Below are 15,909 nucleotides of genomic sequence, written 5' to 3' on the forward strand. Positions count from 1 at the left end.
CTGAGAGACAGTTTCTTAGCAGTATCTATTAAAATTGTTCTGTTTAATGGCAGAGTCTCTTCTGAAAGGTACTCTATTGTCATCATGGGGTCGTTCCCCAGCAGCGTTTAAAAATGACACTTTCTGTTTAAGGAAGTTGCTGCTGAACTGCCCAAGTAAGTGATATTCTTTTCTTTTAAGGCTACAGTCAAACATGAGCTCCTGACAGCATTTGACCACCAGCAGCACTTCTTGAGGGAGCACAGACACCCCAGTGTCTTGGTTGGGATTCAGCTGGGGTAGTCACCTTCTGCTGGTCCATATTTCTCCTGTGGTTTCAGCTCAGATGGGGGTCACTCCTTATTTTCCACTGAAATTGGTTAAGCAATTGCTATATTTGACTTCCAGTATTGCTGACTTTCATTGGTAAAGGAAGTACAGGAAAGCACAGTGCACCGTTTGCAGGCAGCAAGCGGTGGCAGGCAGGCAGGAAAGGACACTGGGCTGAACTCCTCAGTCCCTGACACTGGCTGGCTGCAGGAGTCACAAAGCTCTGCCTCAGTCACACAGCAAGGTGTCGTGTAGTGCGCCAAGATGTGTAAACCAACCTGCTTAGGATGTTGAGGCACCTTGAAGTTACAAACCAAAGCTTTCAACCACTGAAGCCTGTAGGAGCTTCTGGCCAACAGTGTATAACATGCTGGCAGATGGGTGACCTTGCCAGCACTTCCCTGATGCTGTCACTGAGAGGACGGAATTTAGTATTGCCCATTCCACATACTGGGGAATAAGGCAGTGAGGCAGGGTTCTCTGATTTGTATGTCGCTTTTTGAGTTAGTAGGATGCACTCTTCTGAGCTTTGCACCACAGCTGACAGGCCTTGGCTAGCAGTATTTATTTCCACTGCATTAAAGAAAAAAAGAATCTGGCACCCAGAAGTGGGCTTTAAAAGCAGCACCAGATATTGCTGAAGTCTCGTTAAAATCTTGACCCACAGCAACTCTGCAAATTGAAAGCAGCAGCTGTAGAAAATTTTAGCCAAGTATTGGCACTGCTTAAGCTTTACGTGATTCTCCAGGCCTTTAAGACCGAGCACCTTTGCTCTAGTGATATAAGGCTTCCTTTTATTTTGTTAGTTCTTGCAATAAGTAGAGGGTCATTTAATGGACATTAGTCATAATGTCACGTATATTACACTGCTGAGGCAACTTGGGAGCTTGTCTGACCTCCATCTGTGCTGGTGGCCGCATGGATTTGACCCCCTTTTCCTGCTGCTCTTTGGATTTCCCTTTGTAATTCCTTAATGTCAAGCGAAGCCCATGTGTTATCATCCCTAGCAAATGGTAGTGGCTGGGCAGCACTCAGGTGCTGCAGAAGGAAATGAGCACCTTGTCCTCAGGGCTCCTTGCAGAACTAAATAAAGATTTACAGGACAAAAATAAAATGATGTAATGAACCTGACAGAAATGGGATGGTAAGTGGAAGGTATTAAAAGGCAGGAACATGCAGCGTTATTGAACTGAGAGCCTGAGTTTAACAATCAGCAGATAAACCTGCTAAAGTCAACACTGGCTTTGGCAGCTTAAGACATTAGAAATACCCTGAGCACATGTGCTGTGACTACTCATTAAGGCATAAGTGAAAGATTGCTGTCTACTGGGCAAAGCGTTTATACTGCAGGAAACAGATTAAGTGGTGTTTTAATATACAGGAAAAGTGGTAGCTTAAAAGCAAAAGACAAAACCCCCAAACAAACATTATTTGCCTTGGCCTGGGTGAGACACAGCTGTATTTCACACCACTAATAATGGAGAATTAATTGCAGTGAAAAAACACATACTGCCCAAAACAAATTATGACACATAGCACATACTTTTTTTTTCCTTGTTTTTAATGGATAGCTTAAGGGTTTTAAGAATTTTTTTCACGCATTAATAGAGAAACCAGAATGATGATAGTCTGAGTTGTTAAAATCTGGGAAAGGCTCAGAAAACCTAATTCCTTACAGAAAAAAACACTTTTTCAAATAGATTCTGTGTTGCCAAACCACCCCCACAGGTCCATCTCCCTTAAAGGTAAACCCTATCTTTTCAGAAGAGAAGCATGTCTTCCAAATCTCGGATATAAACTACCCTTAATGTCCTTTTAATTTCATTTGATGTCCAGTTTAGCTCCACCCCGGTATGCAGAATATGATCTGAATTTATTTCTAGATATTTGAATTCCAATTTTTCCAAATTATTTCTGGACTTAACAAAGTGGAAATATTGTGCAATTTGTATTTGGTAGATGAAAGCTTGCAAGAACAGCAGCTGGAAGTTGGGTACTGAGGCACCCAGACCTGGATCTGTGCTCTCAGTCCTGAGGCAAAGAATCTTACATCTAGGATGTAACATTGTGCATTAGCATGAAACTCTTTGAAAGAAGAGCTGTGGCTTTTGAGTTGCAGTGAAGGGACTGAGAAAAGCAGAATTTTTCTTACCCACTTAGGAAACATATTTCTTAGAGACTGTCATTTCTGTATCATGAAATGTATTTCATTACAGTATAAATACAAAAAAATACACTAGATGTGTGTAATCAGGGTTTGTTTTTTTCAAAATGTCCTAATTTTAAAATAGCTTGCCATTTTACCTGAATTTAAAAGGCCATCCATGCTATTATAGCCCTTTTGGCCAAACCACACAGTGTTTAACTGAAATATATCAGCGTAACAGATGTGTGTTATCATCACTGTGGTCTTTTCACTCACAATATTGCTATCTATCTAGCCAAATGCTCCTTATAGACAAATAGACATGATTTACCTAAATTGAAAGGTTTAATTGAAAAATAGCAAGTAACATCAGAGCCAGCATGGTACTATCATAGAAATGGTACTTCATCTGATGTACTAGATCACTGTTAATCTTTCTAAAATGTCAGTGTTTCAGCCTAGTAGTGAATGGGAGGGGATGGCTGCTGGACCACTGGGTGCTGTTGGGTTGCTTTTAGTTGCAGGGCTAGCAAACAAAAAAAAACATTTGTTTTAAAAACAATCTATTCTGCTACAGAAAAGGGTCAATTTCCCACCAAAATGTTTAAATGCTACATGCTACCAATACAGACAAGAATTATGTTCAATGCTTCTGACCATTGGTTAGGCTTTTCTGCATTATCTGAAGAATAAATGGAAAGAAATAAAAGGTGTAATCCCTGGTGGGACATTCATTGTCCTATTCGTGTGGCAGGATGCAGGTGGGTTTTTCTGTAAAGACTGGCTAAGGTATAGTAATACTGCTTTTAACAGGTATTTGAGTCAGAGAATTAGATCCCCCCCAAAGTTATTTGTGCACAGAGCTCTCACACTGGGTTTACTTCTTTCTTTTGTCACTTGCAGGTAATTCATCATTTACTTACAATAAGCAAAGGAGTTATTAGCTGTGTCAACAACATAGTCTCCAAAAGACTGCTCAGGTATAGGAGTGCATAGTTGCTGCCACACAATGACAGAAATGAAATTTAGTTTTCAGTTAATGTAACAGACTCCTAAAACCTGCTAAACCAGGGTTCATTGCCTTAAATATCAACATAGAAACTCGGTAGTGGGTGTGTTAGGCTAAAAATGCAAGCAGTTTTAAATTCATCACATTCAACTTAGAGAAAGGGCTGTCCCAAGGCTTGCTTCTTGGCACGGCCTGCCTGTTCACATGCTGCAGTTTCCATTTGAAACCACTGAAGTATAAAGGCAGGCAATTACTGCCAGCCAAGAAATTAATACTAAGTGTAAGAATTTCAGTGTGGCATTTTATCCTTATCTCTGAATCGGCTTTCATGGTTACTAACTAAATAGTATGTGTGGTCATAACCTGTTTATTTTTACACCTGTAGTTAAACCTGGCCCCAGCTGTAAACTGAGGTAGTCTTTTGAGTTCATTGGGTGCCTCTGGCATAACATCTTTTTAGCATGTACTTATGCGCAGGATGGTGCCCGGCACTCCATGGGAACTCCATGTCTTCCGCACCCAGCTTTTTGAATTTCTGGAAATTATGGTTGTGTTTTCACAGGCATCTCAATTTCAGCAGGGCACTCATACTCCGGAGACGCGGACAGCTCTGTTGAGACAGCTCCAGAGGAGGCAGAAGCACAAGACTTAGAGTCATCTGACGAGGCCGATAAGATGGGCAAGGTGAGAAAGTTTCATTTTCACATGACAAGGAGTGAAAGCAGGATACAGTCACAGCTGATGTGCTGCCTTCACAGCTGCACATGATCAGAACATCTTTCCTGGGAAAATGTTAATTTTACTTTAAGGTGTTTACAGATAATACTGAGTGTAACAAATTACAGCTCTGATTATGGTACATCACTATCTCTTCAGCAAGACTACTGCCCTTTTTCCAGGGTTGGTTTACTTTTTCGGTATCTTGTGATAATATTTCCACATAGTTTTAAATAGACTGGTTTATTACCTCCTTCACCAGAGCAGGGTAGCTAAACTAATAGAACAGGTGCATTACTATGATTTCTTATTCTTGATCTCTAAACATAGGAGGAATGTAAGTTAAACAGTACTTCCTCAAATCAATAGTATAGCACACATGCTAGTTTTTAAATGCAAAGTAATTATAGCCAATCTACCTTAAATTGAAGGAAAACTCTCCAATTACAGCTAAGAGGTTGTGCGAATGGATTGTTAATTGCCATCTATTAAGAGATGGGTTTTGCAGTGGTTGGTGGTTTGCACTTGCTCTGATGCTGAGGAGCTTTACACAGCTTTAAGTGTGATGATCAAGTGAGTTTATTTTAAAGACACTGATTGCTTTTAGCTGTTTGTTGCACAGGTGATGGTGGGAGTTTACAGCTATTTTTCCATGGAATTAATGATCTAATGAGAATCAGTTGTCATTCAGTTTGTGCTTCTATACAGGTGTGTTTTTTTCTAAGCTCTTGTTTTAACTGAAATGTCTTATAGTGAGTTCTGAGCTGGTCCCTGTGCTATTCTACTTGTCATAGTAGCGAAAGGAAGGAAAGGACCTTGGCCTCTTGTTTCCTGATCTCTTATGTCATGCTAGCCTCTAGTTTTGTCTTTGATAGCCAGACAGTGGAAGTCAGATAACAGAAAGCATTCCTATTCATGAAATACATGCAGAAAAGGTGATTACTTGTACAGTTTGTTTCCAGGTTTTATTACGGAACATTTCTTGTAAGTACAAAGAATTTCTTCTTCAGTAAGTAGAAGAGTTTCTTGATATTTTGGGATTTCTAACTGTAAATATGCAGGATTTCCGTATGCTCTGAAAGGAGTCTCTTCTGCTGAAGCTGTGGAAGAGCACTTGGGGAATAAGTGTTTTTGTTGTGTTTTCTGTAGCTTTCTATTTCTGAACTGTGCGACAGGCTGTGAGGTTCCATTTTGCCTCTTGCCTCCTGGATCTTCAGAGTTGTAATTGCCTGAAGCAAGGCGTTAGGATTACACGATTAGCTCTGTGGCTCAGCAGATTTAGTTAAACTGAGAAATGTGCATTAGCAGCTCTAATGCTTAATATTCTATTCATATATTGGAAGAGTAACTTGTAACTCTTAACAAGCCTCGGTTTCCGCTGAGAGGAACATCTTTCTCTCTGTAAATGAAATGTTGATAACAGTATATGTTTTAAAATTCAGAAAGATTTCTAGTTTTGTTTGTGCGATACAGAGGGGAATGAGGCATTTTATTTTGTATTCTGTTTGTTATGAGACAAACTGCTTTAAATGGTCTTCCATAAAAAAGACATGTGTACATGTAGTATATGTAAGGTGCTTAATTTGGCAAACTGGTGAATGCTGCTGTCCCAGTTCACATAGAAGAGCTCTGTACTAAGTGGGCTTTCTCTCTGGCTCCTCTCTAACAAAAGCTACAGAACCCCCCCAATTATTCTGCAATGCTTATATTCCAGTATATTGTAGAGGAGAAGAATGGGAGGGTTTTCGTAATCCCTCTGCTTTTCTTTGTGCTTGGGAAAGCTGATGTACATGGGAAGTGCGGACTCTGTAACACATGTGTTTCCATGGGAAGTCACCACCCGGCTGGTAGGGCGAGGAAAAGAGCAAAGGTGTTTTCCTGTCTGTGCACTCCCACACCTTTCCATGCTCCTAGGATTATGGTGCAGAAGATTAAGCCGGTGTCCTCAGTGCTGTTATTTTTGTACATGGGAAGTGAAACACTCTGCCCTCATACCACCAGGAGGGGCATGTTCCCCTCTTTTGCCATTACCGCCACAGCTTCCAGTCTCACTAAGATGGTGGAGTTCAGGGAAGGCTTTATCTTCTGCCCTTCTTGGCAAAAGCAGGATAGGAGAGGAAATCCATTTTAACTATATTGGAGCCTCCCAGCTAAAAGCAGAGTTCCCCTTCTTTCAGCGCAGATGCAGCATTAGCAGCTGAAGATCCAAAAATAGCGTTTGGGTTCTCTTCTGCCTTGTGATAGCATCATCCTGAGGCAGGGCTTAATCCTGCAAACACCGCTCCGTGCTGTGGTACTGGCGGACTGCTCCTGCCCACAGAGCACTGCAGAAGAGGAAAGCTCTGAGCTTCTTTGAGGAAACTTCCCAGCTCTCCAACCAGCAAAGCGATCCCAGGGGAGAGTAAATAATTCATGGGAAAAGGAGAGGAATGCAGCACTGCAGGTCTCTTTCATCTGCTCCTGTAGCACAGGCTGGGTAGGCTTTTTGTGAAGGTAAGCTCTGTGAAATTCTACCAGAAGCTGGGCTTGGGTCCCTTCTGACTTACCTGTATCTTTCCTATGTAAGTGATAGGTAGATGTGTAACACAGGAGATACTCGAACATGCCTTCTTTCCTCCTCCTCCCTCCTAGCTGCCTCTTTCCCTTCCCCCAGCCCACCATGTGTGCACGTGGGTGTGTGTTTCTTTAGTAGGGGTGCATTTGTTTCTTTATCTGCAGAAGTCTCCAAGCTGTGGATAGTGGTGCAGGATTTGGAGGATACACCAGTAGCTCTGAGGATTCCTCCTTTTACTGGAAGTCTTATCTTCTGTATATCCTAAAGACCTGATCACATAAAATCTACTCATCCATCACTATTGTCAAAGTAATTATTATATGTGTGTGTGTGTGTAAAAAAAACAAGCAAAACAGAGATGTCTGTAAATTATTCTGATAAAACACTAGAAACCCATTTCCAAGGTGAGTTGAGATGTCGGCAGTGCAGTGGTGTGGGATAGCTGTTGTTCCATGGATTCACTCCTTATCTAATTTCATGATGCTTTCCCTGCGTCAGCCAGCCTTCCCAGGTATGGTATCTCTTTGGTTGAAATCTGTGTGATCAGTAGCAAGCAGGTATGCTTTTTTGGATGCAACTCTTTTCCTTTGAGCCATGCAACTGGCAGTGGCCTGAGTTGTGTTCCCACTTGCTTCAGCTCTGGGGTGGGCTCCTGACTTTCCTTTCTCTCCTCCTTTCCTGTGGAAGCCAAGATGAGTATAGACCTAGGAAGAAGAATCGGGGAAATGTGGCCTCTATGCCACCTCTTCAGGCTTGTTGTCATCTAGCATGTGAATTCAAGTTTCAGGCTGTTTATGACATCTGGATGGTATCCCTCTGTCAGTCTCCAACAGAATATTGGGAACATTTCACAGCAGTCATTTCTTAAGTGGTTACTTGCCTCTGTGGTGACCTGACTGTTTTGGCCATTTATATATTGTAGAATAAACTGAGGTTCAAAGGAGGTACCCTGAAAACTGAGTATATGTGTAAGCTCTTAATGTTGCAGGTTACTGAAGGCTAAAACAGGTATTGTGTTGCATCTCAAGATCAGTCTTTGTGCATATTTTTTTCCTGTAATGGTCCTTTGAATTTAACTGAGGCTATGTTTAAAAACTGTCATCAGTTAAAATACTGCAGGACACCAGGACACTCATTTCTCCCTGTTTCTAATTAAAGACATCTGCTTCTTGCAATGAAAACAAATTACCTTGCAGCACTTGTGGCTGGGGGAGTGTTCTGTAATGGGTTGTGTGTGTACATGCTTATAATATTTGGAGGTCTTTTTTTATTCAGCGAAAATAGGTCATCTTCTCTCTGTAGCATTATTCAAGACCAGAATTAAGTCTCAAAACCTTCAACGTGTTGCAGTAGATGTGAAAGGATTAAAACAGGGATTTGAGGGCAGTGTCCTCCAGTAGCGTAACTGGCTTTTTTAAGTTCTTTCAATTCTTCACCTCTGTCCCTTCAAATGTTTAATATTCTACAGCAGTGCCATTTGTAGCCAATCGGCTCATGCTCAGCCACAGGCAACAGACATTTATATTCCCAGGCTGCCTTCACCTCTGCTTTGCTGCAATTCAGCCTCTCTGCTGAAGTTTTGCTCTTAATGAGCCTATGACAAGCGGCGTTGAGTTCTCAGCTTCGACCAGTAGCCGGCTCTTAATTCCAGCTGATGTGGTGAGCTAACGAGGCCAGCAGCAAATGACATGCGGAAAAGCTTTGCTTAGAGAAATATTGTCACTGCCTTTCCTTATTAAAATGCAGCCATCTTCTGTGTTGTGTGCCAAGTAAGCAGCACAGAGTATCTGTCTGGAGTGGAGAAGCCTTTTGGATCAGCTGAATATGTGGAGAATTGGGATTTTGCTCCTAGATGAGTGACAGCTCTGGCAATACTGCCTTTGCAGCGATGTCGGCTCTTTGGAGAGTTAACCGTAAGCTCAAGACTGAAAGTGCTGGAAAAGCCAGTGACTCTCTGTACCGTATGCTGTATTTGGTGAGCAGATCTACTGTGCAACGCAACTAGTCTAAGTAATTAGCAGTTAAATGAATTTTCATGTTTTAATTTTCAGGATATAAATTTGAGGCTGAGGTGTATATACCCTGTAGAGGCTTTTTGTTATTGTGGAATGTCACTAGCAGTCCTGGCAATGCATGAAAGGATGCAATTTGTCTGAGTTTTGTTTGGGAGATCAGTACCGCTTAGAGTTTGTTATCTGTGGCAGAACAGAGGGGCTGCGTGCCATTCAAGGGGGCAGTCTGCCTGATGCCCAGGCAGCTGTATGTCTTTACACAGTACGTGCAAGAGAAAATGGCACTTGGCTTTCAAAGCTATAGGGCAGGCAGCCAAAACTCCCTACTGTGGGGAGCATCAACATGCTTGATGAGTTTAAGGACTTGTTCCTCCTGTATGGGGAGGATGTGAGTTTAGCTTCTCAGCTGAGCCCCCTGCAGAGGAGGGCTTAATGTGCTTGCAAAATAAACTTAGCTTTACAACCCTGTTGTGCCAGCTCTTCGTCTCATTTTAAGGTTGCTACTTGGAATTGCTTGCAGAATTGTGCCTAAAGTGTGATGCTGTAGTTCTCCTAGAGAAATCCTGGTTCAGTGATGCCATTGTCACAGCTGCCGAACAGATCTGGTACTGGGGAGATAAAAGGATCTGTTTCTGTTCCAGACCTTTCCTACTCTTTTTGCTTTCTCTAGGAAAACAGGGACATAGAGGCTTTTGTCAATACTATGTAAGAGTTTTCATCAAAACAGCAGTATTCTGACCCTTCCTTGCTGTAATATGCATCTGCTTTCTGTCTAGAAATTGATTTTTTTGTTAAGGTAAATATAAGGCAGACAGGATAAGTTCAGGAATGAAACAAGGCAGTTATCACAGATGGAGTCATGGGCTTCGCTCAAAGAGAGATGCAACTATATTGACACAAAATAGTAATTTAACAAAGTGCAAGAGTAAATGCAACTGGTTTAACACGATTTGATAGCAATATACACTTGATTATTTACTACATAGAGGTCAGGGTCAGACAAAACAGTCAGGAAGAACCTCCCCTTGAGTAATGAGGTTCAGAAAGGACCCTCTTGCTTTCTAAACTCCTCAGAGAGGAGACTAGGTGCAGCTAGATCCAGAGTTAGTCCCAGATGTGGTCAATGGTTTACATCTAAAGAATTATGTATGTGCAATCAATCCTCTATGCCACTTAGCCACAATGTCAAAATTTAGCATGCTATTAATCACTTACTGAGAATCTGTTGCAACAAGGAATCTCTCAACCTCAAAGAGTAACCTTGAGAGGTGTCCTTAGTCAAGGGGAGATCCTCACTTGCAGCCTGCTGCCATACAAGAAAACTCAATGGGCCCTGGGCTATCCACTATTTATAGAGTAAGGTGATTGACTTATAGTCAATATTTGCATACCAGCAAGACATCTGGGTCACCGTTTCAGACAGCCCTTGGCTACTGTGTTGCCATCTATCCCCCCAAGGTCCAGAGTAAGCAGGGTGCAGCCATCACAACCCCTCTGGTTGTTATGGCTTAAGCCAGGGGTGGACAGGCACACAGCCACAACAGTTTGTTCAATGAACAAGGAAGAGAATTGGTTTGTGGACACTGTTGTGCTGGAGGCTTTTTGTCTGTCCCAAGAGTGTCAGGTGAGTAAAACTTGGGAAATAACAAAAAGATGTGAGGCCGGGCAGTGGCAAGGCAGAGCTTGGTTGCTGCTGGCTGGAGCTGGGCATGGCTGAAGTCAGGGAGTGGTTTATTAAGTGTGCAGAAGTGGAGATAAGGCCTTTAAAAGTCTTATCCACTTCCTTTTTGGTACATTCCTTCTGGAGCAGTCTGTGTGTCTGTATGACAGTTATCCAGTTTCGAACTACTTGTTAGTGTTTAGCTGGTGTTCCATGGTGTAAGTGGATTTTTGCTCTTTCTGGGTGACCCATCCTTCCCTGCAGTTGAAGGGAAAGTTACTGCAAGTGCATGCACAGTGTGGTGAGCTGTCTGCAAAGTATCAAACTTAAAATACTTAGCTTATTTTTGGACTTTGATTCCATGCTGTGTTTTATATGAATAAAATTAGTTATAATGTATATTGGCTCTTAAAATGCCACTAGATATGTCTTCCTCAAATATTATTTCACAAAATCGTAGCAACAAAGCTAAGCATTTTTCAGCTTGCATATCCTGCATATCCTGTGTCTCTGCAGGTTTAGATTAATGTTATTAATTGTCAGCTCTTTATCCCTTTCCAGCAGAGCAGGTAATTTAGACAGGGTGGGGTGTTTTGCCTATGCTGAAGCCATGCTTTAACCTACTGAGCTTTGTGGATTTGGAGCTGTTGGGATCAAAATCACACCTGTTGAAATCTAATGCAGGCTTAACCTAAAAGTTTGGGTATGGCTTATAGTTTAAGAGTACAGTGAGTACAGGTGGAATCTTGCTGAGAAATAAAGGAATTACTTTGAGTAATAAATCCGAGCCCTCAGTGGCACATCATTTCCAGAAGCTGAGCAAGTTGGAAATTGGTTGGTTCAAATAGCTTCTTCCTGCCCTCAGCTTACAACAATTTCTTCATCAGAGTTAAACCTCAGATACTGAAGATTAATATTTTTCCTATAATAAACAGTGTCCAAGAGGCATTTTTGTATAAACAGTCAGTTACTATTAGTTTGTTGCTTACACTTGTGTCCTCAGGAAGATTATCCTTTGCATGATAAGCATCTTTACTAATATGGCTTGCAGGGGTACACCCCGATGAGCATTTACAACCGTTAAGATACCTTTAAGGAAAGCAACTGTATTATGGCAGGAAATCCTTTACTTGTCACGAGCATGGTTAATGCGCCTCTTGGGCTTCATGGCATTGTAGATGCACTGAGAAGGAAAGATAGCTTTGCGTGAACGGACTGTGCAGCTTGAAAAATGCAGAGATTTTTTCAGCACTGGGTCATCACGAAGGTGTAGGGTAGTGCAGGTTCTGACTGAGGTTGTTGCTACCAGCTGGAGAGTGGGAGTGATCTCCCAAGGGTCAGGGCTCTGCCTCCCAACTGCGAGGTGATGATGTGTTTTTTGCGTTGTTTTGGTTGTTATCTCTCTGCATATTCTGTGTTTGAACAGGCCAATTTTGAATCAGTTAATTTAGTATGCGTTGGTAGGCTATGGAGGCAGTGCTGGGAAGTCACTAAATCTGGATTAAGGATGCCATGGCAGCATTAGACACAGAAGGTTGGAGAGGTGTGATATAGCGCAGCAGCTCTTTTCCTTCCCGTGCCCCCTCCAGGTCTCTGGGAGGGCTGGAGACAAGGGCAGCTGCTGCTTTGGCAATCCTGGAAGCCTGGGGCTGTTGTCACTGACATCAGAGGCTATACCTGCTCCAAACTTTTCAGCATAACAAAAGACGCTATACTGTGATCGAACAGCAGGAGGTGAAGAGGGGATAATTGTCTTTCTATATAGACAGCTTATGAAACATTAAAGAAACCACCTAGATGTAGCAACTCTGAAAAACGTGACTTACAGGGAGGAAATTCACCCTGCAAAGCTTGTTTCCAGACACAGAACAGATACACAGTTTCCGAAAGAGCTTGCGTTTGAAGCCGTGAGAGGTTTTGGTTCCCCAGATGGCTCTGCTTCCCTGAAAAACAGCTTAAACGGTTTCTGTCTCCCTGTTGTCTCCTTGGTTGTGTTGACACAGGACTTTTGCAAAGTAGATTAGGGAACTGGCAGAGGGCTGGGGTGTGCGTTTTATTTACACAGTCATTTTTGGTTCCATTCTTGAGCCTTGTTTGTTTTTCAATCTTAAGTGCTGGACAGCTTATTTTAATTAAAGTTCATGCTTATCCGAAACCAGGAATGTTATTGAACAGCACTTCAATTAACTTGAGTTGTGCAACTCTTCCCACCACCCCCTTCCTGAGTCCCCAGTCCCTGAGACATAGGATAGACAGATACATGAAATGATGTGTGTACTTCTGGACTTTGGCACCTGCTAAAAAGCCCCAGCCTGCAACTGCTTAACTGCAAAGGCTTCTCAGCTCCATTGTTCCTATAGGTCTTACTTAAAATATTACTGCTGGTCTTTCCTCTTCCTTCTTTTTAAAGAGTACAGAGCAGGTCGCTGCTTTCTGTCGCAGTCTGCATGAAATGAACCCTTCTGATTCAAGTGCTCATCCTCAGGAATTTACAGGACCCCAGCTGGCCACCATGAGACAACTCACAGATGCAGATAAACTACGAAAGGTTATCTGTGAACTTCTCGAGACAGAGCGCACCTATGTCAAAGTAAGGGATCTCAATGTGTTGTTTTCAGCCTACTAATATTTCTCCTTCTGGAAAATTTTGTTAGTTTCTTCTCTAATACTTCAAATTATGTTTCATGCATGTATCAATTAAGTTAATATTCTAGGGACAGATAGTAGAATTAAATGTAATTTAAACGCCTGAAAAATGTAGGTTTTCCAAATTCTTAATGCTGTCATTTTGAAATTACTTGGGTGGTGTTCAAAGGAGCACTCGTCAGTGAGATCCAGTATTGATTTTCTAAATAAAACTGTGTACAGGTTTCCTTTTACTACCTTAAATTCTGTGAAATCTGATTATTTTGTCTTATGTGTGTAAAGGAAAAATTCATAGACTAGGTAAATGGTGATCTTTGCTACTTCAGTAAATATTCAAAGGCAGTTTGGTGTACCAACATGGGGGTCTTTTTCTGATTTTTTTTAGGACTTAAATTGTCTAATGGAGAGATACCTGAAGCCTCTACAAAAAGAAACGTTCCTCACACCAGATGAGGTATGTTAATACCTGTTGTTTATCTTTTTGCTAGATAGCTTATGCACACCCCTCTTTTTCACCCCCCAGCTTGACTTGCTTGTCTGAGCAAGGGCTATCAAGACATTTTGAATTCTGTTTCTTTTAAGATACTAGATCGAGTAGAATATAAAAGTACTGCCCAGTAATGTACAGTCTGTAGGGTTATGTTGTTTGGGATTTTTTTACACTGTTATCACACTGATCATACAATTGGACTGAGAATTACCAAAGATCTAGAAAATGTGATTTAGCTGCAAAGTGATACTTTCAGCATCTTGCTTTTTTTGGTTTGTTTGTTGTTTTTTTTCCTTACTAGCTGGACGTTCTCTTTGGGAATCTGACTGAAATGGTAGCATTCCAGGTAGAGTTCTTGAAAACTCTTGAAGATGGAGTAAGGCTGGTTCCAGACCTGGAAAAGCTTGAAAAAGTTGAGCAATTTAAGGTAACCTCCTTGTTTACGTTCCAAGTAGTCCTTTAACAGCGTCATGTTGCTTGTCTGACTGCTGTCACTGTTGTTGTAAAAACCTACATCTACTTACTCAAGAATAACTTTTAGCGAATACTGGAGCTGTTTGGAAAACATACTGCTACAATTGTATTTTATGCTACATTTAGCCATATAGAGCACTGGAAATCTGTAACACCATGTGCTTTTAGATGCTGTTCTTGCCCTTCTGCCAGATTTCATGTCTCAGGCAATTAGGAAAAGCTAGAACTGGGAAGTTCCATAAAATATTTGTTCTGACAAGTCTAATGTAGTAGTTCAGAAGCCCACTAGAACTGTAAATTGAATTCTGTATTTGGGCTTTTGATGTATAGCAGAAATGTACGGCAGATAGTTTCAGCTATCAGCAGTTGTGCATCAAATGTAGAAATGTAAACTAAAGATACATAAACTTAATTTAAAAAAGTGTGAAAAAGAGATTTTGGTTTATTTCTACTGCAGTGATGTACTGAATTTATGGCAAGTAGCTAATACAATGTTTTGTCTTTGGGGAATTTTACTCTTTCTTTGAGCACTCACCTTGGTAGAGGACAGGATGACTCGATGCATAATCATAATTCCACTAGGATTGCTCTTCAGCTAATACACAGCCCTGGAAGAACTACTGAAATAATTTGTCTTTTTGTGCATGTCTGGCTTTGCCATCAGGTGCTTATTTAAAAATAAGCAGCAGTCATAAATGCTGCCCTCATGTAACTAGAACACAGCCTTTGTTTTGCAGGAAATGTGCCCTTAATGGAGAGCACAGAGACGCTTTTTTAGTGGATGAAGCCTCTGTGACCACTGAGTACTCTGAGCTTTGAGAGGGGAGCGTGGAAGATGCCTCCTTATGGAGAGAACTCTGTCTTCTGAGTGCTGCTGCTTCCACCTCTTTCTATAAGAAGTGCATCAGCTTCATTTTGAGTTCTGTCCTGTGGGTGTTGTCTCAAAGCATTGGGCAACATGGGATTTCAGGGCTTCATTGTTTCAGTTTTGCAGTTTGCTTCCCTCTGCTGACTGCAGGCAAGCTGTGTATGTGTTGTCTCACTCCCCCTGCTCCATGTTGTCTTGTTCCTAAATGGGCAGGAGAGCAAATGGTTGACTGTGGCATAGACATCTTAGAGAAAGGTTGTGTTTGGCCCTTAACACAAACTTATTTTCAAAAGAATAAGACCTTGGTGTGTTTGTGCAGAGGGTAGTAGTCTTGCATGCACCTTCTTAGTGTCTTCATCCAGTACTTTCTGTGATTTCTGGTCATTACTTAAATCAATAAGGTTTTGAGGTCAAGCATTTAAATGCAGTTCTGGAGCTGTGATTCTAGTTCCCTCTGGAGTCGGTAGTATCTCTAGATTGATTTAACTAGAACTGGGCTAATGATGTTAATCATGTAGCCTGAATCCAGATGCCAAGGCTAGGCCTGTTTCTTGCTAGATAGGGTGAAAACACTCTAAAAATGCAGTGTCCTGTCATCCAGAAGACCCGGCAGAAGGGAAAATAACTAGCTTTCATGTGCTTTTTTTCCTAATGCCTTTTTTGTTGTTTTGTTGTTTGTTTGTTTTTTTTAAATCCTAGAAAGTGTTATTTTCCTTGGGTGGATCCTTTCTTTACTATGCTGACCGGTTCAAGCTGTACAGTGCCTTCTGTGCCAGCCACACAAAAGTCCCCAAAGTACTGGTGAAAGGTAAGAACCACGTGCTGGACAGACAGACCTGGGCATACAGAGAGAGATATGTGGCAGCAGCTTGTTTGTTTAGGCTGGTGCAGGTTGTCCGTGTGAATGATGAGAGGTGGCTACTATATCCCAAACCGTGCAACTTGTAAGGGCAAGTTGTGGTGGAGGAATGGGTCACACATGTGCTTGGTTGCTTTCCAAGAGCCTTCACAGTAAGGAAGAGCA

The 15,909-nt window shown here is 41.7% G+C and overlaps 1 protein-coding gene across 12 annotated transcripts in view; it reads left to right on the top strand.

Annotated features, from left to right (window-relative positions):
- The window catches only part of TIAM1 (TIAM Rac1 associated GEF 1), a 192,936-nt gene that overhangs the window by 164,330 nt on the left and 12,697 nt on the right, over positions 1–15,909 (top strand). For 8 of the 12 annotated variants that reach the window (XM_057410172.1, XM_057410178.1, XM_057410171.1 and 5 more), the window contains 5 exons: positions 4,042–4,148; positions 12,818–12,997; positions 13,439–13,507; positions 13,845–13,970; positions 15,585–15,693. In XM_057410172.1, coding sequence (XP_057266155.1) covers positions 4,042–4,148; positions 12,818–12,997; positions 13,439–13,507; positions 13,845–13,970; positions 15,585–15,693 — 591 coding nt within the window. Of the gene's footprint in view, positions 1–4,041; positions 4,149–7,881; positions 8,711–12,817; positions 12,998–13,438; positions 13,508–13,844; positions 13,971–15,584; positions 15,694–15,909 lie in introns of those variants that run through there. The other 4 variants (XM_057410179.1, XM_057410180.1, XM_057410170.1 and 1 more) reach the window with 4 other exon arrangements.

The sequence above is a fragment of the Pezoporus wallicus genome, unplaced genomic scaffold (assembly GCF_028554395.1).
Source record: "Pezoporus wallicus isolate ANWC-B61680 ecotype Strahan unplaced genomic scaffold, APGP_CSIRO_Pwel_v1 contig_7011, whole genome shotgun sequence".
NCBI lineage: Eukaryota > Metazoa > Chordata > Aves > Psittaciformes > Psittacidae > Pezoporus > Pezoporus wallicus.